Source organism: Colossoma macropomum, unplaced genomic scaffold, assembly GCF_904425465.1.
Source record: "Colossoma macropomum unplaced genomic scaffold, Colossoma_macropomum, whole genome shotgun sequence".
Lineage (NCBI taxonomy): Eukaryota > Metazoa > Chordata > Actinopteri > Characiformes > Serrasalmidae > Colossoma > Colossoma macropomum.
The window spans coordinates 37,881,784-37,907,530 of record NW_023494790.1 but is presented as its reverse complement, the minus strand read 5'-3'; the positions used below and the strand labels follow the sequence as shown (position 1 = coordinate 37,907,530).

General features: G+C 39.6%; 1 protein-coding gene across 1 annotated transcript in view; it reads right to left on the bottom strand.

Annotated features, from left to right (window-relative positions):
* wnk4a (WNK lysine deficient protein kinase 4a) overlaps window positions 1–25,229 on the bottom strand; it is a 103,094-nt gene extending 77,865 nt beyond the window's left edge. The window contains exons 1-2 of the mRNA XM_036573322.1: window positions 25,116–25,229; window positions 24,125–24,847 (exon numbers count right to left, since the gene is read on the bottom strand). Of these exons, the coding sequence (XP_036429215.1) occupies window positions 24,125–24,676 (552 nt within the window). The 5' untranslated portion in view covers window positions 24,677–24,847; window positions 25,116–25,229. The remainder of the gene's footprint in view (window positions 1–24,124; window positions 24,848–25,115) is intronic.
* Window positions 25,230–25,747: the final 518 nt, after the last annotated feature.

The following is a 25,747-nucleotide window of genomic DNA, read 5'->3' as shown; positions in this document are numbered from 1 at the left end:
AGCTTGTAACAATCAGAGAACCCTTTTGGGTGCTATATAGAACCCTTTTCAAAAAGGTTCTATACAGAACTGCCTATAGCACATTCATGCACATTTTCCATCAGTCCGAAGAACGCTTTCATGATGCAAAGAACCCTTTAATCATGCAAAGGGTTCTTGGAGTGTCCATGGTTCTATATAGAACATTTTCTTTACTAAGGAAGCCTTAAAGAACCATCTTTTTAAGAGTGCAGTTAAAATTCACAATTAAAAAATTATTTTATATTTATTTATAGTCATTTTTTCCCTGCTTTTCTTTTTTTAACTGCCCCCCCACAGTGGGGGTCCAGCTCTCCAGCAGTCTGAGACCCCCATGGTAGACACTTCTGATTTCTGTCTTCAGCTGATTTTCAGGCTTATTTGAATATCGTATCGTGAGTTGTTTGAATGACGATAATGAAAATGATTCCCACAGAACAGGACAGAGATATTTTCCAGAGTCGGTGCTGAAGAGGAGGCGGGCGGAGCGCGTGCTCGGTGTTGTTTGCCGTAGGTGTGGCAGGACAAAACCAAACCATCCTTCAATGACCGGGACTTTGGTGGGGAACGCTGACGTTATTTAGAACACATCTGGTGATCATTACAAACCAAACATCAGCCACTAACTGAACAATGGCAATAACGATCATGTCACCCCAGATTCCAGCTCTGCGTCTGTGTCAGATCCTTTATCAGCCAGTGAGCGAACCAGAAGGAGACTGCAAGGAGGCGAAGAGATAGTGTATCTAGTTTAGCTCTCTCTCCCATTAGAGAAAGGGCACAGGAAGTGATCGACGTGAATGTTTAATGTGTGCAAACAGTGGGTCACAGAAACACCAAGCTGAAAGAAGAGCAAAGCTCCAAATCCATTACATCGCAGAGTTCGTCCTCCTGCGCTCTTCAGCTTCTCTTATTTAAGAGTTTTGTGCACTGCTCACTAATATGTGCAGGACTTCATTCATAAAACAAGCCACGTCATTCACACACACGTCGTACGCATGTATGTAAGTTGGTCAAACCCCATTTTCTATGTGAAAATAAGTTAACCTCCTATAGAACACACTTTTTTTATTTTCCTGCAAATTTTAGTTTTTTTTTTAGCGTCTTTTGAAAAAATAAAACATTTTAAAATGTGCACATGCAAAATTTTATGTTATATTTTATTTTTAAATACAATAAATTCAGCAAATAAACAGTAACTCTGCATTCAAAAGTGCAGACGTTTGTTCTCCATAGAGGAAGTGCTCACTTATTTTAGCTTGGGCTAAAATATCAGCTTGCATCAGGAGAATTATCTAATTATGTATCAAATCGAGACAATAGCAATGACTTTCGTGACTTGTCACACTTTTATTGTCAACATATTGCACAAAACCTCGTATCTCTAAAATGGTAACTTTACAGGAGAAGGAAAAAACATACTCTACTTTTAATGTAAGTCAATGGAACCAGACGTTTGTCCAAGTCATTCTGGGTCGTTTCTTTTGGTCCATTCATCATAAAATTTGCATACAATATAAAGGACTACAGGCATTTTCAAATTATGTCAAAAACTGATAAACGAAAATGAAAATATGAGGTTTTGTTCTGATAGCAGTGATATTTTACATAGACTTTTGTACTTATATATGCTTATATTTGTAGTGTAAATAATTTGATTTATATTTTGTTGATTTCTATGTGAAAATAAGTTAACATCCTATAGAGCACACTTTTTGTATCTTGCTGCAAACTTTAGTGCACAATTTCTATTTTTTGCTGTTTTCTGAAAAAAAAATAAAAACACGGTATGTTTTAAAATGTGCATATGCAACATTTTATGATTTAATTTTTTCAATATGATAAATTCAGCAAATAAACAGTAACTGTGCGTTAAAACGTGCAGAAGTGTGTTCTCTGCAGAGGCTGGATTAAGTTATTTTCACTTAGAAAATCAACAAAACATGTCATTCGACCACACAAACTTTAAAACGATCTCTCGGCTCTCACAGCAGGCCAAACAGCCTCAGGAGAAAAGGCTTCAGAGAGGAAGGATCTGGTCTGAGCTAACCTAAGCAGCCTCAGACAGCAAAGCCTGTGTGTCATTCATGACTTCGTTCTTTATCACTAGATTAATTATAGTTACACAGACGAATTACAGATGACAGGGTACTACAGTCACGGCTCCTATTGCAGTTTTGTGAAAATTAAGCTCAAATTCACATAAATGCTTTCGGCCAGATTCATCACTACTCTGTGTTCTGGAACCAGAACATTTACAAATTAAAGGCCAATTCCTCCATAATTAAGTGGTTAAGATGTGAACAGAGTGGTTCAGAGTGGTTTGGTGTGAAACGCTCTGTTCTAGATAAACTTACTGAGTCAGAACTGTTCACAGTGGTGGTGATAGGAACCAGACGTCCACCTCTAAAAGCTCCCTCACAGAAAGTTACTACATGAAATGGTTATGAATTCACTGTCTGATGACTGAGACACTGTTTTATGATACACTCTTAAAAAAGATGGCTCCTCAAGGGTTCTATATAGCACCAAAAGGTGTTCTTTTATTATTATGTCAAGCTTGACACACTTGAAGAACCCTTTTTGGTGCTATATAGAACCCTTTTCACAAAGGTTCTATACAGAACCATCTACAGCACATTCTCCATCAATCTGAAGAACCATTTCACCATGCAGAGAACCATGTAATCATCAAGGTTCTTTGAGTGTTCAGGGTTCTGTATAGAACCATTTCCTTTATTAAAGAACCCTTGAAGAACCATGACTTTAAGTGTGTAGTTTGGAGAAAGTTTTGGCACAAGATGTATTTTATTTTTTCCAATTTATTCATTTACACACTTTACACACAAAAAAAGATGGTTCTTCAATGGTTTAGTAAAAGCAATGGTTCTATTTAGAAACATCAGTTCTATATAGAATCACTTCATGCTTAAGTGGTTCTTTGCATAATGAAAGGGTTCTTCAGGTTGACAGAGAATGTGTTCTATATGGCACAAAAAATGGTTCTTCTATTCAAGCTTGACATCGGAACAATAGCAGAAACCTTTTTGGTGCTACATAGAACCAAAAAGGCTCTGTTTAGAACCATAAACACATTCTCCATCAATCTGAAGGACGATTTCACCATGCAAAGAACCTTTTAAGCATGAATCTAAATAGAACCATTGCCTTTACTAAAGAACCACTGAAGAACCATAATCCTTCAGTGTGTAGGTTCACTGGTGGTTCTGGATAGTAAATAAAATGTCTATATCTGTGTTGTAGTCATGGCGACCCCTGGTTCCTATCACCACCACTGTAAAGACATCTGAACCATTTCACACCAAACCACTCTGAATCTCTCAGTTTACATCTCTGCGATTGAATTATGCAGAAATTATGAAACAATATCAACAGAACTGCAGTGCGTATGTATCTATATGCCCTTTCTAATGATACCAAGCACTGAGCCAATTCTCGAATGTTCTCTTTTCAATGGCTGCCATAGAAATACACAATAACTTTGACCTAATCATGCTGCTCCTCCTCGTGCTACAAAGCTGATTCTTCAATATGTAAATCAATTTTAATCCAGAACTTACTTTGATGGATATTCAAAACTGGATCATTTGATTATCTATACCTATATAAAATGGACAATGTGATTATTTGTATACATCATGGATAAACGATGCTGCTTAACTGAACCAGCTTTCTACGAAGTTTTATGTGCCTTAATGGGAAAAAGGCCTTCAGAACAAACATCAATACCCCTATTCATGTACATGTACAGTCTGGAAAAACTAACGCTTTATTTTTTCAGGCCTATTTGGCTGGTTTCCATTCCGATTTATTGATATTTGGAGAACGTTTTCAGCAACTGGAATGACTCAATCAGCCTCTAAAACCAAGACAACATAGAGGAGCACATGAAAGCACAATGGACCAACAGTTAAGAGCTGGCAGCGCTTAATCTGACTCAAAAAGTTTGGAGTCAGAAAAGGCCCGCTCTTTGTTCTGGGAGAGCATGTGAAATGCACCCTCGCTCTCTTCGGACCTCCAGCGGTCCAGCGCGCGTCCAGTTTTCGGCCCGAGTGTTGATTGGGAAAGCGGTTTACTACCAAACTTTCTCCATTCAATCACCTTCACAGACGCCCTGAAACAATGACATGCATTACACCTGGCAATGCGACAATATGAGTCACTCATTCTAGTGGAAATGTGAGCCAACAGAAGAACAAAACACTGAGCCAATGAGACGACAGCCAAAGGAAACGGCCTTGACACAACTTTGTATCTGAACGGTAAACATGTGGTCGAACTGCTTCACTGAACAAAGCCAGTTATGACTCAGTCATATGTGTCGAAAAGGTGTGGCATTTAAACAGACATCAAGTGCAAGTTATTCATTTTTCAGGAGAAAATGAGTGAAAAAACTTCCTGCTGACGTCCTAAAATACTGGGCTCCTAACAACCACCTGGAAGAGCTGGTCGACCCCAAAACTGCCCCCATCAGATAAACAGCACTTAAAGCTTTCATCTCTGAGAGAGAGGAGAAAATCAAGCTGCTTCAGATCTGAAAACATCCACAGGTGTTTCTGTCCATCCTTCCACTGTGAGAAGACGACTCAGCGCTGTGGGCCTGAAAGGATGTGTAGCTGATCAAGAAGAACCTCACTGAGAAAAGGAGACGGACACATCAAACAAAGAAGCTGAACGATGGACTGACCACCCCAGAGTCCAGACCTCAACACCACTGAATGTGTTTGATTACTTCAGAAAATGATCAACCAGCTTCTAAGACTGAACTTTGGAGGTGTGTCTGCAGATTCTTTGAGGAGCTGAAAGTGAGTCTCCTGAAAAGAATGGAAGCTGGAATAAAGGTGAAGAGAGACTCACTGAACACTCACAGCTGATAGTAGATTTGCTGTTTATTATACATTTTCTGCTTTTTCCTGATTAAATAAATGGTCTCTGACTTTAACACAGCACTGCTTATGGGATTCAGAATGTGGAATAAACACTAAGATCATACAACATCAGTACCTGACCTCACAAGTGCTCAATCAAATCCTCACAGCAATGTTCAAAATCTAATGTAAAGCCTTTCGAGAAGAGTAGAGGCTGTTACTGCAGCACAGACTCACTATTAACACCTTCAAACTCTGGAGTGGACAGACTTTTAAACATTTTACATTTGCAAAAACAAATATCGTAAGCCTGGCGATGATGTAATTGCCCTGGCGATGATGTAATTGCCCTGGTGATGATGTAATTGCCAGCATGGTTGCACAGTCTGCACAGAAAACACCTCTCACAGTAACATCTTCAGGTAGTTTTTACAGACGACACAGAGAGAAAGTTAAACGCGATGCTCAGAACTGCACATTCAGCAGGGTGTGACGAATGGAAGAACAGCCAAGAGGGTTTACGGTTACCGTAACGATTAGCCCAGCTGGACGGGGATGGAGGGGACTGTTATTTTTAAGCGGAGATGTTGTTTCATACACTATTAAGCACCCTATAGGCATCCAGGTAAGACTCGAGTGGTCTGACAGTAGCTGGGTGCTAAAGATTCTTAATTATCAAGCAGCATTTATTAAAAACCCATAATGAAAAGCTGTAATCTTGCTTTAATTATCTTAGCTTGTTCTTCAATTGCAGCTTTTAAGAACCGAAGACCTTTTTTTGCCCTGAAAAGCCCAAACCATATATTGTTCAGTCCACACAGACTCATCCAAAGCCAGTCTGGTCTGACTTCCATGACAAAAGTCAAGCAAAAACTACCATTTACAATTAGTTCTCTTTAGTTATCAGTCTTCTGAGAAATTACAGGGTTGGAAAGGCCTACAGAATGGATTTCTGTTTTTATTTTGAACCCACTGTGTAGCTTCAGTTGTTGCATGCACATAGAAACACAGAATTACGAAAAAAAACCTTGATTTTGCAAAAATGAAAAAAAAAAAGAGAAAGATTACATGAAAACTGCAAAGATAATATTGCACCTAAATCTAACATAGAAAATTGATCTTTCTGGGAAATTATCAACATGGAACCAGTTTAAAACGAAATATTTTGAGTGTTGTATGTCTGCAGTTAACTATTTGGTCAGTTCAGTCACTTAAACTCAATATTTAAGATGCAATTTCACACCTGATGGAATAAACTTTAAAAAATCTAACTGGATCGCAGCCTTGGACTTCTGAACTTCAGTTTTTGCATGACTGTTTTTACGGAAAACCATGAAGGGGATATCCTTCTTCACTTTAGTAAAAAGAATGGTTCTACACAGAACCATGAGTTCTATCTAGAACCATTTTATGCACAGATGATAATCTTGTCCCCTTTCTGATGGATCTAATGTCACTTTATTGAAGCACCTGCATAGTGTAACAGTAAACAGTGGTACACCATTAAAAAAGTTGGTTCTTCAAGGGTTCTTTAGTACAGAAAATGGTTCTATATAGAACCATGAACACTCAAAGAACATTTTGCATGCTTAAATGTTCCTTTACATGGTGAAATCGTTCTTCAGATTGACGCAGAATGTGTTACATACGGTTCTATATAGAACCTTTTTGAAAAAAGTGCTAAATAGCACCAAGAATTGTTCTGCTGTTGTTACGATGTCAAGCCTGTAACAACAGAAGAACCATTTTTGGTGCTTTATAGAACCATTTTTTAAAAGAATGTGTTATATATGGTTCTATACAGAACATTTTTGAATATGGTCCTATATAACCTCATAAAGGGTTCTTCTGGTGGAACAAGCTTTACACCGTAACAATAGCAGAATCCTTTTGTTGTGCAATCTAGAACCATGTACACCACCAAATCCAATAAACCATTTCATGCTTAAATGGTTCTTCGCATGGTCAAATGTTTTTTTTTTCAGATTGATGGAGAATGTGTTGTATGTGGTTCTATATAGCACCAAAAAGGGTTCTGCCATAGTTCCGATGTAACAATAGAATAAAGCTTTTTGGTGCTGTATAGAACCATTTTCAAAAAGAATGTGTTGTACATGGTTCTATACAGAACATTTTTGAATATGGTCCTACATAACCAAACCTATATACCAAAAAGGGTTCTGCCGTAGTTCTGATGTACCAATAGAAGAACCCTTTTTGGTGCTATAGACCACATACAACACATTCTCCATCAATCTGAAGAACATTTCACCATGCAAAGAACAATTCAAGCTCATAAATGGTTCTATATAGAACTCATGTCCAGCTATCTTCTTTAATAGTGTACAAACACTGAAAAGCCTCTGTACAGCCGGCAAGGGGCGACGTATAGACCTGCACTAACAGCGTGACCTAGTGTGGCGGGTGGGGTTTCATAGTTGCGCTGCACTATTATGCAACACCCCCCGCCCCCCCACTCCTCCCCTTTCTATGGAAATATATACGTTCAGGCAGCTGCTGATAAGACGCCAGCGACCACTCGGCAGGCCCACTGTGGAAAACAGTTTGGGGGCAGAGCTGATGTTAGCAAAAGAAAAGCTGATTCACTGTAAGATGCAAAACACCTCACTTGGTTTGGTAAGGTTGTTTTTGAGGCAGCAGATGTGCTACAGGTTTGCGTACGTTACATCTGCACCTGTACATTTAGAATAAACCAGCTTGTTTGACTAACCAGCTGGATGTTTACACTGGAGGAGATCTTAGAAACAGTAAATAAACAATTCAAGAAAGACATAAACAGACTCATTCAGAGTGGTTTGGTGTTTCTAGTGAGTCAGAACTGTTCACAGTGGTGGTGATAGGAACCAGACGTCCACCTCTAAAAGCTCCCTCACAGAAAGTTACTACATGAAATGGTTATGAATTCACTGTCTGATGTCTGAGACACTGTTTTACGGTAGGTTTGAGAAGATTTTTGCCTTAAACATTTATGGTGGAGGGATACATAACATGCAGGGTGTTGAGGCAAAATAGTCCCCAATGAAAAGTTATTGTTTCAGACTGGTCATAGTGATCCTCATCAACATTCCATATAAAAGACACTGCTCTCGCTGCAAAAAATAGTGTCTTGTCAAGTAAATGACCTTAAATATAGACAATAAATCTAATATTTCTCCTGTTGAGATTGTTGTAAGATTAATTTAAGACTATTTTACTTATTTCTACTTTTTTTTAAGTAATTTTATTAAGTAAAATAAATATTGAAAGATAATTGCTTGTTCTAAGAAATGTGCTTGAAACCAGTAAAATTATCTGCCACTATAGTGAGAATTTTACTTAATAAAATGACAGAAAATGTGAAAAATTTCTATAAATAAGCTGGATAATCTTATAATAAGTGCACAAGCATCTCAAAATGGGAAATATTAGATACATCGACTAGATTTAAGATCATTTCACTTGACAAGATACTATTTATTGCAGTGTTATGATTTAAGTTTTGACTTAAAATGCATTTTAATCCATTTATTTTAATCAATTCACGGTGGAGGGATACATGCACGGGTGTTGTGAGGCAAAAAAGTCCCCAAAGAAAACTTATTTTTTCAGATGTTCCACTATTTTCCATCATCAACATTCCATATAAACTCAGAAGACTCGTGTAGGTTCACTGGTGGTTCTGGATAGTAAATAAAATGTCTATATCTGTGTTGTAGTCATGGCGACCCCTGGTTCCTATCACCACCACTGTAAAGACATCTGAACCAATTCACAGCAAACCACTCTGAATAGCATCTCAAGCGCTCAAGCGTTCCCCTTTAAGTATCCCACAGTGAATATGTATTTAACAGATCTCACATAGCCTAATAATAATTACGCACACCAAATGAACGTAACATGCACACTTTCGAAAACAAACAAGTGCTTTACAGTACAAACACAGGGAGCAGTCATGCTGAATGTTTTCCATATGTGGGTGAACGAAAAAAACGTTCTGTAATTGCAGTAATTAAAGGGGTGGGGTGACCCACAAATGACTGGGCAACATCTGCCTGGCACTGCTTCATATTTCACACCAAAAGCCCTCACTTAACGACGCAGCCTGCGTCAGCGTTTGGGTCATAGAACCGAGCCGACACCTGCGCTTCAGAGCACACTGACCGACGTTCTGCTAAATCAGGGCGAGTAATATTTCAGCCTCAGCACAGCAGGAGAACTGTGGAGAAAACACTGTGAGCTAAAAACACATCACGCTCTGAGGACAAACAGGCACCACAATGTCTTGGTATGCACTGAATGGCAAACCATATCATCCAACCATGTGAAGCAATTCAGTTTCCTCATAATTCATCGCAATGCTGTGAATCTGCGGACACCACAAGCTCACAGAGGCATCATGGGAAGCATCAAGTGTGAACCAAGCTAATCATACAGACACGAAATGAACTCTTAAGAAATAAAGGTTCTAAGCTTATACGCACCAGTTCTTCACACTCACACTCTAAAAAAGCTCTTGACAAAAGAAAACATCTTAAATGTGGTTAATTTATCTAATGTCCCTCGTTAAGTGAATCTTATAATAATATTATACAAACTATGCAACATATTTCTAGACATTTTTACTTGTTTTTTTTTAAATCAGTCACTTAAAATCAATATTTAACCCTCTATTGCACAATGTTGCCTCAGGGCAACAAATCCATTTTCCTCACTTTACAGTAACATTATCCATATTTAAAGACAATGACAGAGTTAACAATAAAGGGAACAGTTTGAGTATCTTAATAAAAAGCATGTTCTTGGTCTCTTAGTGGGCACGTTTAGACCTCTTTTTAAACATTCAGTATCAATTTTTTTATGTTATGAGAGATTGCAAAAAAATGTTTGTTGCCTAGAAGCAACTTTGTGCAACAGTGGAATGGATTTAGCCAGTCACAACCCAGGGAACCACTTCAGGGAACACAGCTCTGTATCATTTCTTGCTATTGTCACTCAATGTTGCCTTAAGGCAACATACTCCAAACTGACCCCTGCACGCATTATTTAAAAAAAATGTCTTGATATTTAATAATCAGGTCCATTTTACGCAAGAAAAGTGGATTGAATATTTATTCTTAAATTGCTCTTATAACGCATGCAGTAGAGGGTTAAGATGAAATGTAGCACCCGATGGAACAAACTTTAAAAAATCATAACAAAAAATCGAACAACCCTGAAGTTCTTCACGGCAGCCTGAACTAAAAAAGTCAAAGTTTTTACATGACTTTTTTCATGGAAACCCATGAAGTGAATAGCCTACTTTACTTTAGTAAAGGGAATGGTTCTACAAAGAACCCTGAGTTCTATATAGAACCATTTCATTCTTAGATGATAATCTTGTCCTCTGTCTGAGGATCTAATGTCACTTTATTGATCCACTTGCACAGTATAACAGTAAACAGTGGTACACTGCTAAAAAAAAGATGGTTCTCCAAGGGTTCTTTAGCAAAGAAAATGGTTCTATATAGAGCCATGAACACTTAGAGAACCCTCTGAATGCTTGAATGGTTCTTTGCATGGTGAAATGGTTTTTCAGACTGATGGAGAATGTGATGTATATGGTTCTATATAGAACATTTCTTCTAGCAAAAATGTCTCATTAAATTGGTGTCATTTTAAAAATGTTAATTACCAAATTTTCTTAAAATAGATATACGTTTTGGAATGAAACTTTCAGGTATACATATTACAAACTGCAGAAGAAAAAAACAGTCAGTCTTGGCCTCGGTTTCGGAAGTTGTATTCATTAATTACTGTTTTTTGTGGAATTCATCATAAATAATGTGGCACATGCAAAAATTATGTTTATATTTTATATTTAACTTTCCTACAATGAGTTAAACTCAGCAAATAAACAGAAGGGTAATGGAAACTGAGTTGGACATTTTTAATTAACATAATCAAATAAAATTTGTCGTAACTCTGTGATCAGATTAGACTAGGACTCCATTGCCTCTCTGTGTGTGAAATGCTGTTGAGCTGCTAGCGAGCAATGAGGGGCGAAGGGGGGGTGAAACCCCTGCCCTGAAAAACAATTCACTCAAACACAAAGACGGTCGTGCCAGGATAAAATAAACTGCAGCTTTCTTCATATCAAACAATCCTGCACAACTGACACAGTAAAAACACTTTAAACGTGGGCGGAGCTCAGATAACATCAGGTCTAACAATAGGAAGCTGCGTTTAATTTACACTCAGAACCGATCGCATGTGATCTGCTATCAGGACACCGAATACATTCTAATCACAAACGCAGCTACATTTGTCTTTTAAATGCAGTCATAGACGACACAGGATGCACTTTAAAGGGGAACTCCACCTATTTTCCAAAATTTCTATGTAATTAAATAGTTAAGACGTAAACAGAGTCGTTCAGAGTGGTTTGGTGTGAAACGCTCTGTTCTAGAGAAACTTACCGAGTCAGAACTGTGGTGGTGATAGGAACCAGACGTCCACCTCTAAAAGCTCCCTCACAGAAAGTTACTACATGAAAAGGTTATGAATTCGCTGATGTCTGAGACACTGCTTTATGATAGTTTTTTGGTAAAATGTACTTTAATCCATTTATTCATGGTGGAGTAATACATGCAGGGCGTTGTGAGGCAAGAAAGTCCCCAAAAGAAAACATATATTTTTTTAGATTTATGCATATTTTCCATATGAAACTCAGAAGACTCGTGTAGGTTCACTGGTGGTTCTGGATAGTAAATAAAATGTCTATATTTGTGTTGTAGTCATGGTGACCCCTGGTTCCTATCACCACCACTGTAAAGACATCTGAACCATTTCACACCAAACCACTCTGCTGGCATCTCACACACTGAATTGTTTAGAAAATTTGAAAAATTGGTGGACTTCCCCTTTAATGCCAAGTGTAAACAGAGCTTTAGAGGAATGTTGATCAAATGTCATGATTCTGAGTCACGCAGACGTCTGCTGCAGAGCACGTAACATGCATAATGATTTATCTGTCATGTACTTCGCTAGCAAGGTCAAACTGCTGAGGTGAGAAGGGGACAAACACTCAAGGCCCATCAGTGCACTGCCATTTCTGACTCAGCCCAAAAGGAGAGCTGTTGCTGAGTAACTATCTGTCTGAAAGCCACAACACTGATGAGCTGTTTTCACTCGGGACTCCCACAGTGTACATATACATCACACAGGCAAAGCAAACAGCACATACATTCCACACAGACGCTTTCCTTTTGGACATGTGAATACATGCATGACAAAAAAGCCACCTGCTAGTTTTCTAGTTATGTATGTTTGTCACGATATACGTTGTTGGGAGTGGGCTGTATTAGGATTAAGACCACCTTTATTAGACAAATAAAAACACGTATTTGACAAAGGGTGTAACACATCAGCTGTTATTCCTCTTTTAAACCTCATTATATTCAGAACTGTTACGAAGGGATGGACCACATTTTGGAATGAGCCTTCAAATAAAGCTCTACATGTTGTGTAAAAGTGACTATAGACTGTTTATTTATGGATTATGATGCTAAATAAATAATTATTTGATCAGTCACAGAACATGCAGCCCCCAGAATGTATGGATCTACACTCTTTGTTCACTTTATCAGCTCCACTGACCAAACAGGAGCACTTTGTAGTTCTACGGTTACTGACTGTAGTCCATCTGTTTCTCTGCATACTTTCTTACCCTGTTCTTCAGTGGTCAGGACCCCCACAGGACCCCCACAGAGCAGGTACTATGTGGGTGGTGGATCATTCTCAGCACAGCAGTAACACTGACGTGGTGGTGGTGTGTTAGTGTGTGTTGCGCTGGTGTGAGTGGATCAGACACAAAAGTGCTCCTATATGGTATTTCTCTGGAAGACATGATATTGTGAAATATGGTGTACCTCAGGGCGCTGCTCTTGGGCCATTTTGATTCTTATTGTATGAGTCAACTATCATAGTCATGAAGATGACAAGCAGTTACACATTTGTGCACTGCCTAATGATACCAATCCTTAATAACAGCAAGTAATTTGTCTTTCTAGTATTATTAATTGATTGAACAGTAAATGATGGAACAAAATGATGGAAAAGACAGAAATTTTCCTTGTTGGCAGTGAACAAAATGGTTCTACAGATCAAAGCAGCGTTTACTAATCTTGGGGTAAATCTTGATTGACATGACATTTAAACCCACATTAATTATTTAGAATCAAACTCACTGCGAGATGCTTTCATCTTTTCTCACTTTAGGCGCTTTTCAGACAGTAGGTGACAAACCGCCTGCAACACTGCTTTCAGAGAAAGTGCACAGTTTCCAAGTAACTGTCTGAAAAGCCTTTGTTTTCAGGAGCACCTGGAAATGTAATTGACCTGCTACAGCTTCCACAAAGCATCACCAGCAGAGCCCCAACACATCCACTAGAAAGAACCTGCATTAGCGTCGTTACACTGTCTACCTGAGTTGATTCGAAATCCTTTTATTGGTTTTGAAAGCTCTTAATGGTTTAATACCCTTATGCCACTCATCACACGGCTGTCACTGTTCTATATGATTTTAACACCAATTTGCATATTTTCGTTTTTTACTTATTTTGTTTTAATTGAAATTGTATTTCTTATTACGCTTTGTCATTTTACACTTTTACATTATGTCACTTTATTACACTTATTTTATATATCTGAATATTAATTCATATCTAATACATAATATATATTAATTCATGTACATATTACATTTTATTGTGGTTGTATTTTTCAAATGTCTTGTTTTGCTGGTTATTTACATTTTTATTTTGTGATTTTAATATATTTATTTTATAAATGTGAATACTGATTCATATCTAGTACATATATATATATATGTGTGTGTGTGTGTGTACTAGATATGAGTCAATATCTAGTACATATATATTAATTAATGTACATTTTATTGTAGTTGTATTTTTTAAATTTTTATTTACATTTTCTTTTTTATTAAAAGGACCCATATTCTGTATTCAGAATTCAGAATAGGCCCATTTCTATCATTTATGTGCCACAATTAATTTTTTGCATGACCATTTTCCACTTTTCTTTATCCCTTACTAAAAAACAGGCTGTTTTCATTACATAAGACAGATATATGTAAATGAGCTCTCTTCTGATTGGCTGCCCTGTGTTGCGCCTGATTCAAAAGGCAGTTCAGGCTGAAACACTCCTTGTAACCAGTGTGAGTGGGCGGGGCTAAAGTGCTGCTGAATAGGCAGATATGTGTTGTTTTTTGTGTCATCACCAAAACAATTCAAACTGAAGCACTTCTGCAGCTTAGTTTCCAAATACTGACAGTAAGGAGGGAGGAGTGAACTGCATGTTTTGAAACAGTAACAATATTACACATTATAATTTTTTAAAAAGTGAATAAAATTAGATTGTTAATTTAAAAATACCTTCTATCTGCATTTACTTTTTTCTCTACATAAACTGAAACTGAGCATTACCATCTAATACAGTAAAACCTCTGCAGATTTGGTGATTTTCAGTGAATGTGGTCATGCAGAGGCCTGTCCTCTTCCTCTGTACGTCAGGTCAGGATAAAAGGCATCACCAGCAGCGCTGTTGTGACCGCTGCTTCACAGTTCCCCCTTAGATTTCAGCTTCACGTGATCAAACAGAGCGACGTGGAGAGTCTTCAGCATCTGTACATCGCGTTCGAGAGGGCGTGCATCTGCGTGCGAGGGTCAGGAGAGATAAGGCCACTCTAGCGGCTGCTCACATTCGACTGGCTGTCGCGGTGATGTCATCAAGGACAGGCCGAAGCCTCAGCAGCAGCAGCAGCCGTCGCCTTTAATCCCATTAGAGCTGATTAAGACATTTAGTGGCACTCAAGCCTCTTTTGGACAGAGAGCAAATGATTTAACCGTTTAACCTCCTTCGCCGAAGAAGAACACAGAGGAAAAGGCTGCGTCCAGCTGGGTCAGACACAAACTGACCGCTCAGTGACCATCCAACATCCGAGATTTGTCTGGGGCTGATCCGAATAATCTGAACACGAGTACGCATTTGTTAGACTGGTTTTCTTTTACTCTGTTTATTATCTATAAGTCTTGTTTTCAAGCCACAAAAATATGTTTCAACAGGTTTGAATGCCTTTGAAAAGGACAGTGATTATTACTGTATGGAAAATGTTATTAAAATAAATAAATCCTTGCTGTTTTTTATTCACTGCTTTCCATACTGAAGTTAAAAAAGGGCAGAGATGCCTAAGAAAGAGCAGAAGATAAGAAAAAAGCTCACAGTCAGAGGCTGGTGTGGAGTAGGGCTGGGCAATATGATGATATTTATCGCTACTGAGATAAATTTCCTGAGTATATCGTGGATATCGTCACTTCTTCTAGATCACTGAAAAACTGCCTGTTTCATCAGAAAGAGAGCATAAATAGTCCTGTTTAATGATTTTGTGCAGCACAGTGAGTAAAATGTTTAATAAAAAATAACAGCACTCATAGTTTCTGATACTATTTTTTAAAAATGTGGTCTTTTTATGTCAATTATGTCATAAAAAAAAATATTGTGACACATCGTGTATCAAGTATTGTGTGTTTGCCAAATCACTCCCCTCCCCCCCTTATGGAGGCACGACAACAGGGCTGAAAGATCATTTTTATACTGAAATCACGATTAGAAAAAGTGCAACTGTATCGTACATTATTTACAGCTGTTTTAACAAGTTTTAAGTGTTCATTCCTGCACACTACACTGGGTTCAAGGCTTAAGCCTGAAAAAACGACTTCTTAGTGAAAAAAAAGGACTTAGAGCTTAATTAAAAAAAAATAATTACATTCAAATCGCCATCTCAGGATTGGTCAGAAAACCGCAATCAGATATTTTCCACAAATCGTTCAGGTGCACATGACAAGCTTAAGGTATGATCTTGATGATGGAAGTGTTCGTTATCAAGAGGAGCATTAATCTCTGGCGGTGAGCCTCAAAGCGGTCCCATCATGAGCTCCAGCAGTGGGTGAGGAGGAAAACACGGCCGTCGTCGTCACTGGCAGTGATGGGGCTCAGCTCGGCCTGCGTGTTGACCTGACTGCTGCGTACCATAACGAAAAACAGCAAACCAGCCAAATAAAATAAACTCGATGGTCAGTATGTCCCGAGTGGCGAGAGTGGGAGATCGCGAGTTTGATCCCTAGTGATGATACAGCCGTCCGTGGCCGGGAGTCCAAGAGAGCACAGCTGTCCTCGCTCTCTCTGGGTGGTTAGGTTGGCCCCCCGTCTCCCCCATCACTCAGCGCGATGCTAGCCAGCATCAGGCGTCTGTTAGCTGTTACAGAACTGGCGGTTAGCGTTCTCCTCCGAGCGTGTTGCGTCAGCGGCAGTTCGAAAAGAGGCGGTGGCGCTTCACAGGACTCTGAGGAAGCCTGTGCTAGCTTTCGCCCTCCTAGTGCTGGTGGTGTCGTGAGATTGGGGGAGTCCTAACTATTTGCTTCATTAAACAAACTGAACTCTGTGTTTACTCTGCTTTACAACACACATGAGTCTGAAATGACGTCGTGTGAAGATGCCTCCTCAGGTGTCTTCTAATCTGCTCCATTATACTGTCAAATAACTGAGCTTAGCACCTACACTCTTAAAAGAGATGGTTCTCCAAGGGTTCAAAGGTTCTGTTTAGAACCATAGGCGCTATATAGAACCCTTTGTTTCGTATGGTTCTGTACAGACGCTTTCCCAAAATGGCTCTATACAGCACCAAAGAGAAAAAAGCTCAGAGCAAAATTCATAACTAGAGGCTGCTGTGAAGTAGGGCTGGGCAATATGACGATATGGGTGGAACTGGAAACGACTAAATTAGTAATTCGTAATCCTATACACCCTTGCAAGCCTCATAAAAGCTGTGCTTGAACAAGAGGGCTACGAATGAGACTCCTATAGCAAAATACGGTGCAGCTGGGCTTCAGCCTGACTCAGTACACCGTTGGACACATCCTGAACTGCACTGACGAACACACTCAAAATCATGGCTCAATATGAAATGGAAACCTCATCGCAGGGCTGGGTCATTAAAGACACTGTCACGATGCACGATATTACGATATTTTGGCACAGCCACAACACACTGGCAGTGCTGAATTTAAAAACAGTGATATTTTTAAAGTTTGCACTGCACTAAAACCACAAACAGGACTAAATATGCTCTAAATATGAAACAAGCACACTGTGCATCACGCTAGCAGAATTTATCAACATAACGGTAAAACATCATCATACCCACCTCTACTTTATCGTTTTAAGGGTGATTTTGAGAACGGGTGTTTGGGTACTCATTTGGGCCCTCGTTTCATCCTAACAGGAAGTCACATGATTCCTCGTTCTGGTTGGCTGAGAGAGAAAAGCCAGCTGGCTCTCGCAGGCCGCAGTGCTCCACACCTGTCAGATCAGCCTGAGGCCAAGTTTAATGGAATCAGAGAAGGTTATCCTCGCTTTGCATCTGCTCAGCGGCCGTGTCACTGGGTTACACTGACCTCAGACCAACATATTTGGCCATATATTAGCAACAGCAATCGTCCCATTACTCAGACCTCCCTACTTAGAAATGAGACTAATATATCGCTGTTATCAGAAGAATTTTTTTTTTTGACATTTTTCAGTTTTTGACATAATTTGAAAGTAGCTGTTGACCTTTACATTGTGTGTAAATTTCATGATGAATGGACTAAAATAAACGTCCCAAAATGGCTCGGAAAAAATTCTGGTTCCATTGACTTACATTAAAAGTAAAGTAGGTTTTTTCCTTCTCCTGTAAAGTTACCATTTTGGAGATACGAGGTTTTCTTCCGACAACAGCGATATTTATCATTATTATGATAAACTATGTCACAGCATATTGTGGGATATTATCATTACTCAAACAACTGACTGCATGTTCCATTAAAAACCAGCATAATTGGTCTGGTTTAACTGGATTTAGCACAGCAGTGTGCTAAATGTTGAATAAAGCTAACTGTACTCAGTGTTTTTAGTAGTATTTTGTTAAATATGGGGCTGTTTTATTCATTAGAACTAACCAAAGCTCAGAAAAACTAAGTATTGTGGTGCACATCATGGATTATAAAAATCTTTAATAATGTCACATCTTTGCCATAATGCCCATAACACCAATCCACCAAAAAAACATGGTTCAGTAGCAACATTTAGCCTAATATAAGAACACTAACATAAGAACAGTGAGTTGTATCATACTAGATACTGTACTATAATATCTTTTTGTCTGGAATTGTCTAATTTTGTACTGTATGTGAAATTTGTGAATAAGCTGAATTTACAAATAAAGCTGTTGGCTTTGAGACTGGTTGATCAGCCTGACCACCCTGAATGAAGAGTTTCAATAAAGAATACCTCATTTTCAAGCTTATTTATTATACGTTTATAAAAATATACAGCTTTAGCATCTGTAACAGAAAAGAAAAAGTGCCATTGTCTATCTCACACGAACGTGAATTCAACAGATCGACTGTCCAGATGAGGGAAACCTGGTGAACGTTGGCATCAGCAAATAACATTATTATTATGATATTTAGCTCCTGCATGTTTATGCATTCATTTCCCAGATGAAAAGACTATTTTTCCTTTTTTTAACTACTAGTCAGACTCAAGACAAAAATACAGACAGGACAAAATGTATTTGCATTAAGTTTCCATCTAAAACCCTTCGTCACACAGCAGCGCAGTAACCACTGCAATCCATTCACTAATGCTGGTATAAAAATATGATGCTGAACTAAAAGGAACTCAACATGAGCCCGTTTGTCTGACCACTTGCTTCATCACGTTACGTTTGCTGACTCTGAAGCTGCTTAAACAGGATATCGTCCAGCAGCAGTAACTAACGGCCGTTCTGCAATCTGTCAGCTAATAGCCTTTAAAATACAGAGAAAGGGGGGAGGAGGAGGGAATTTGCTTCATCAAACAAGCTTAACTCTGTGTTTACTCTGCTTTACAAAACACGTGAGTTTGAGATGACGTTGTGTGAAGATGCCTCCTCAGGTATCTTCTAATCTGCTCCATTATATTGTCAAATAACTGAGCTTAGCACCTACACTCTTAAAAAAGATGGTTCTCCAAGGGTTCAAAGGCTCTGTTTAGAACCATAAGCGCTATATAGAACCCCTTTGCATGCTTAAATGGCTCTCTGCATGGTGAAACGGTTCTTTGGATTGATGAAGAATGTGTTTCGTATAGTTCTGTACAGAAGCTTTTTAAAAAGGGTTCTGTAGAGCACCAAAGGGAAAAAAGCTCAGAGCAAAATTCATAATTAGAGGCTGGTGTGAAGCAGGGCTGGGCAATATGATGATATTTATCACCACTGAGATAAATTACACCACAATACGCATTTCTGAACATATCGTGGACATCGTCAGTACTTCTAGAACACTGAATGCATGCATGTTTCATCACATGGGGAGCATTAACAGTCCTGTTTAATGATTTTGTGCAGCACAGTGAATAAAGTGTTTAATGAAAATTATTAGCACTCATAGTTTCTGATACTCTTTTTTAATGGTGGCACCACTCGTTATTTTTTAATGTCTGTTATGTCAGAAAAATATGAAATATATTATTGGAAATGGTTCTCTGTGTAAAGCTATGTTTATCTATAAAAAGGGTCCTTCTGTTGTTACAAGTTTGACATTGTAACTACGGCAGAGCCCTTTTTGGTACTATATAGAACCATATTCAACACATTCTCCATTAATGTGAAGAACCATTTCACCAGGCAACAAACTGTTTAAGTATGAAATGGTTTATTGGATGTAGCGCAGCACAGTGTGTGAAATATTAAACATAAATCATTATTTTCATAGTTTTTTATATAGCATTTAAATGTGGTACTACTTTGTCTTTTCCTATTTATCAGATGTTAGAGAGAAATACTGTGACATATCGTGATATATCGTAATATTTCCATATCGCCCAGCTCTAGTTTAACCCCTAGCTAGGCGGCCCTTTGAAAAGTCAGCTTGCTGGACAACACTAGCACAACTAGCTCTGCTCAGTGGGTGGTAAGGCTTGCCCTGTTTTCCTCTCCTTCTGTTGTACAGTGTGATGCTAGTCAACGCTAGATAATTCGAGCAGGATCTCATATATACAGAACTGGTTAGCATTCTCCTCCAAGCGCAACGTTAGCGGCAGCATCAGAGAAAACACATTAGCCCGCATCATCCCAGTTTGCTCTGGACAAACTGGGGAAACCTAGCTAACTGGTGAGAATTAGTAATGACTAAATAAATGCCAAAGTTAGAATCTTAAAGTTAGTCTTGATTCTCAGACTAAAAGCCAAATTCTGGCCAAATAAGGCGTTAAAATTAAATGCTTGACCCCTTGAACTGCCTGTTGACAGGTCTACACTTCTGTTCCTCACTCTAATACATTAAACATAACTTAGCAAGTCTGCATTGCTTTCCATGTAACTACTAACTAATAAATGATGCTGCTTAGTGCCCACATTTATGTCCTGTGTGATAAAATGAAGTTTAAGATCTCTACATTGGAAACAGAAGCCAGACAAAGGCAGCAGAAGGAATACAGAACATTAGCATGTGCATATCAGGCTCTGTCCCACATAGCAAAAACTGTCACATCCTTGTGTTTGTTCTGGCCCAGTATGCGGCTGGGTCCTCAGCCCAGATCTGGCCCACACACTGTAAAGTAAGCAGAACTATTGGATGTGGCCCAAATCTGGCCCAACTACATCGTCAGCCCACAGCATTCACGCCAGCATTGGTCCACAAATATAGACACGAGGCAAAACCACAGGAAGCTGCCCAGGATGTGGCCGTATTCTGGCCTGCATGCCACACATCTGCCTGGTAGTCAACCAACACTCGCATATGAAAGCCAGAATTGGCCCAGAACTGTCTGCTATCTGGGCTGTTACGTTAGCAGCATGTGCTTCTTATAATAACAGTCTGCAAGATTGGCAAGCCATATATGAGTGAGGGCTATTCAGTGGAGGCAACTGCAGAGCGCAGGTGCAGCTCAAGGTCAAGGTTTCTGATTTTCCACTAAAGGTCCATTAATGACTATCCAAAGTTAATAAATACATTAAATACATAAAATAATGTCAGGAAACTTTGGGCTTTACATCTTCACACGCTTCCATTCCGCCATATATGTTACTGAAAATGTTTTTATTGCACTTTTTAAGCCTGGTCAGCTACAATTCAGTACCTGTTTTTAAATCATATTTGAAGTTCACATTCTGCCATCTTGGAATCATCTTTATGCACTATAAAGTGCTTTTTTGTACATTTTTTTCATGTTCTATTCGCCATAAGAAATATATTTGGCCCAAACCACAGCCCCGTCATGGGCTGGAGGTTAGGGAACCGCCCTGTAACCGGAGGGTCGCCGGTTCAATCCCCTGAGCCGACAGCATGTGACTGAAGTGCCCTTAAGCAAGACACCTAACCCCCAACTGCTCCATGGGCTCACTGCCCCCTAGTGTGTATGTGGTGTTTCACTGCACGGATGGGTTAAATGCGGAGGTGAAATTTCCCCATTGTGGGACTAATAAGGGTCAATTAATCAAAAAAACCCTGTTACAAAATGTGCTTCTGCACTTTGCATGCAATTACGCATATCCACCAGAGGGGTCTCCAAATCCCCAAAACTTACACAGTGTAGCTTTAAATGCAACTTAAATCTGTTTTCAAGAAAATTTTGCCCTTAATTCCTTATAGTTTGCAGAAAGTCCCAACTATTTAAGTTACACCACTGAATCTCTGAAGCCTGAGGGTTGTGTTCTTCTGTTACATGACTCAGTTAGATGAGCTGCCACAGGCTGCACACAGCACAGCTGGTTTTCAAACCCAGTCTGAAGGCACCGCAGCACTGCTTTAGTTGGAGATGCTTATTAAAGCCCAGGATAAGTGGTCTAGAACTGCACATGCTGCCCTTGTCTTGTTTGTAAGCTACACCAACTAAAGCAAGCTGGTTTCATCTATTCAGAGGCAGCTCTGAATCATCAGTAAACGCTTTGTTACTTTAATAAAATAATTAGAAGAAAAGTCTGAGTTGCAAGGCTTCGTCTATAGTGCAGTCGAACACATTCAGCACATATAAGCATAGCAACTAAAGTAGGTTAGACTTTGTTCTTTGCTTTTTTGATTGTTTTAATCTAAAATAAAAAGCTGAAGCTCCACAGTGAGTAAAGCGACCAACAGTAAGTCAGTAAGGAGCTGTACCAGCACAACAGATTGGTACAAAACCCCAAAACTGCAATGTATAGCAAGAGAAAGTACATCATTTCCTCAAAAATATGGTGTAGAGGCAAAACTAATATCATTTATAAATGTTCAGGAGCGTACAAATCCAGAAAACTCAGTACTGAAGACATGCAACTGAATAAACGGACCTAGTTTCTACCCACATTTGCACCCACAGTGTCATTACAGCTATTCAGCTCACCAAAGAAACCAGAAGAGGCAGAAGAGGTCCTGCCTGCAGCTCAGACCACAACACCTCCACTGTGGTCCCTTTATTATTGATATCATTCTCAGGAATGACCAACCACACAGCATGACTGCCACTTAACCCCAGTTACATTAGCAGAGCACCACAGAGTTGCTTACAGGGGGCAAAAAGGCTGTACAGCTTATTAATTCTTTATTGCAGTATTGGCCTTTGAGAAACTGATATCACAGAAGGCTTTGATATGCAAATGAGCTCTCTAGCCAATCAGTGCTTTTGTAATGTGGCCTTTTTGATCAGATACAGGCAGAACAGTTTCTGCATAACTCAATAGGTAAACAGAGTTGTTCAGAGTGGTTTGGTGTTAAACGCTCTGTTCTAAAGTTAGAACTGTTCACAGTGGTGGTGATAGGAACCAGACGTCCACCTCTAAAACCTCCCTCACAGAAAGTTCCTACATGAATTGGTTATGAATCTGCTGCCTGATGTCTTGTCTTAAAACAGTTTGCGAAGGTTTTGGCTTTAAACGTGTGTTTTTTAATCTATTTATGGCGGAGGGATATATGCAAGACAAAATAGTCCCCAAAGAAAACATATTTTTCCATATTTTCCACTATTTTCCTATCATCAACATTCCATATAAAGCTCGGAAGACTCGTGTAGGTTCACTGGTGGTTCTGGATAGTAAAGAAAATATCTATATTTGTGCTGTAGTCATGGCGACCCCTGGTTCCTATCACCACCACTGTAAAGAAATCTGCCACAGTGAGTGCTGATTTAGGCGTGCACAGTGATAACTGGGGGGCTATAAGCTTCCATTACTTGTTATCTACATTAGCCTCGTAGCTCCCATACAAAACTAAAGAAGCAAAACTCAGAAGCCGATCGTGTCTTAGTTGATGGACTATATTTGGGGAAGGAGTATAACTGCGCAAATATATATTTCACCAAACTATCACTTCAAAAGCTTTCAACTAGGGCTGGGCGATACCACAATAATACTGTTATCGTGATAATTGCTGTTACAATATAATATGCTTTTCTGAACAAATGGTTATAGCCGACATTCTGAAAAACGTCTCACGTTTTAACCTAATAACGCTTGTTAACTGCCTGTAGATGAGACCAATCCGAGGCAACCAAACCTCCATGTGTTGTGACATCACAACCACAACTTACTGGCAGTTTGGCACACTACATCCAGGGGTCAAGCTTAATGCCAGAAAAGGTGGATATTTTGGTTTTCATGGCCCAAAAAAACAGGCCTGAATTTTAACTCGCAATTTAAATTGCAATTGCAATATTACTCAGATAAATCGCAATCAGATATTTTCTCCTGATTGTTCAGCCCCACTATAAAGAGTGAAAAATTAGTCCCATCTAACTAGATTTAGTGCCAAATACTGAATGAAAATTAGAGCTGAACAATTTGGGAAAAATATCTAATCGCAATTTTTCTGACTAATATTGCGAGTGTGATTTCAGTTGCAATTATTTTCTGTAATTTAAGGTTCAGGCCAGTTTTTCTGGCCAATAAGACCAGAATATCCACTTAACCCTACAACAAAGAACGCAAAATTAGTCCCAATTAACCCAATTTAGTGCCAAATATTGAATAAAAATCATTGATAATATTTTTCAAAATGTAGCACTCAAATTTTATATCGTGTATCATGAAAATTTCTCAAAGAATCACAATAACATATTTTTGCTATATCGCCCACCTCCATGTTCACCTCCCCAAAAACCCAAAACTTCACCTGCAATTCACACCACGCCACCTCCACGGTGGTCTCCGTGTCCAGCCCTTTGTAGACCGTCTTGAAGGACCCTCTCCCTATCTCCACGTTGAACTTGAGGTACCGTCCATCAGGCGAGGTGGCCACAGCTTTGGTCTCCACGTCCTCCTTCTCATCCTGCTCCCACTTGCTCTGCAGCCGGGGGACGGCCTTCGCCGGCTTGACCACTTCGGGGTCCGAGTCGGAGCTGGGTTCCTGGCCTGAGACCCTCCACGTCTCTGAGGTTTCTGAAGGGGAAGAACAGGTCTGCGGGGTAGGAGTCTCCGGGCTGGAGACCAGAGGAGAGTCCACCTTCCCTTCCTCTGACCTTCCCTCGGACAAGATGTTCTCAGCAGACCACGACAGCGCCTTGGACAGCGTGCCACTGTAAAACTGAGGCTCAATGTCCATGCTGAGCTTGTGGAGCACGTAGGAGTTTCTCCTGATGGACCTTCTTTCCACACATTCAGGGTCTATATCAACAGGTAGACTCTGGAAGCCGAGTCCAGGCAGCTCCACCTGGGCATGAGACATGCTGAGAAGAAGGTCGAGGAGTTAAACTGCAGGTGAATGTAAACCTAGTGTTCTGCTACAGGTCATACAGGTCGTTAACTGCTGGTTCAGGAGCTTGAGATGGAGATGTTCTCGTGTGGAACATCTTCTTCTTCTTCTTCTTCTTCTAGCTTTGCCTTCTGGAGACCAAAGCTGAGGTGAAAAAATACAACATGAACAAGAAGACTGAGTTTTGACCTTCAGGAATGTCTTCGAAGACTGAATTTGAAGGAAAATTTGAGTCTTCATAAGAATTGTCCGTTCCACCTTAAATGGTGCAGCAGTTACATTCTGGCGCATGAGACGCCAGAATGTAACTGCTGCACCATTTAAGGTGGAACGGAAAATTCGAAAAACTAAGCTGGCAAAACAGACAACTAACTTTAGTCTCGTTTTAAGCATCATGCACAAAACCTCTTACCTTATATATCCGACCAGCAAGAGGTCAGAAAAAGCGTTTTTTCCGCACTTTTATCCGCACTTCGACTTCTCTCCGCGCGCTGCTGTGATGAGGACCGTCCTTCTGCTGCCTCGAGCACACGCAGCACGCGAGGAGCTCGAGACTCCTCCCCCACCTGAAGAGCTCAGGAGAAGATCGATTCAGCTCACCGACTCGTTCAAACGAATCGGCTCCGTCTCAGAGAAGCTGTAAGTCCTTGAAGGGGAACTCCACCGATGTTTCAAAATTCTGGCATTGGTTGATTGTAGAGGCAGTGGTGGTGATAGGAACCAGGGGTCACCATGACTGTAACACAAATATAGCCATTTTATTTACTATCCAAAACCACCAGTGAACCTACACGAGTCTTCTGAGTTTATATGGAATGTTGATGATGGAAAATAGTGAATTTTCTTGAGGGACTATTTTGCCTCACAACACCCTGCATTTAAGCCTCCGCCATGAATAGATTTAAATATATTTTAAACCACAAAACTATCGTAAAACAGTGTCTCAGTCATCAGGCAGTGATTTAATAACCATTTCATGTAGTAACTTTCTGTGAGGGAGCTTTTAGAGGTGGACGTCTGGTTCCTATCACCACCACTGTGAAC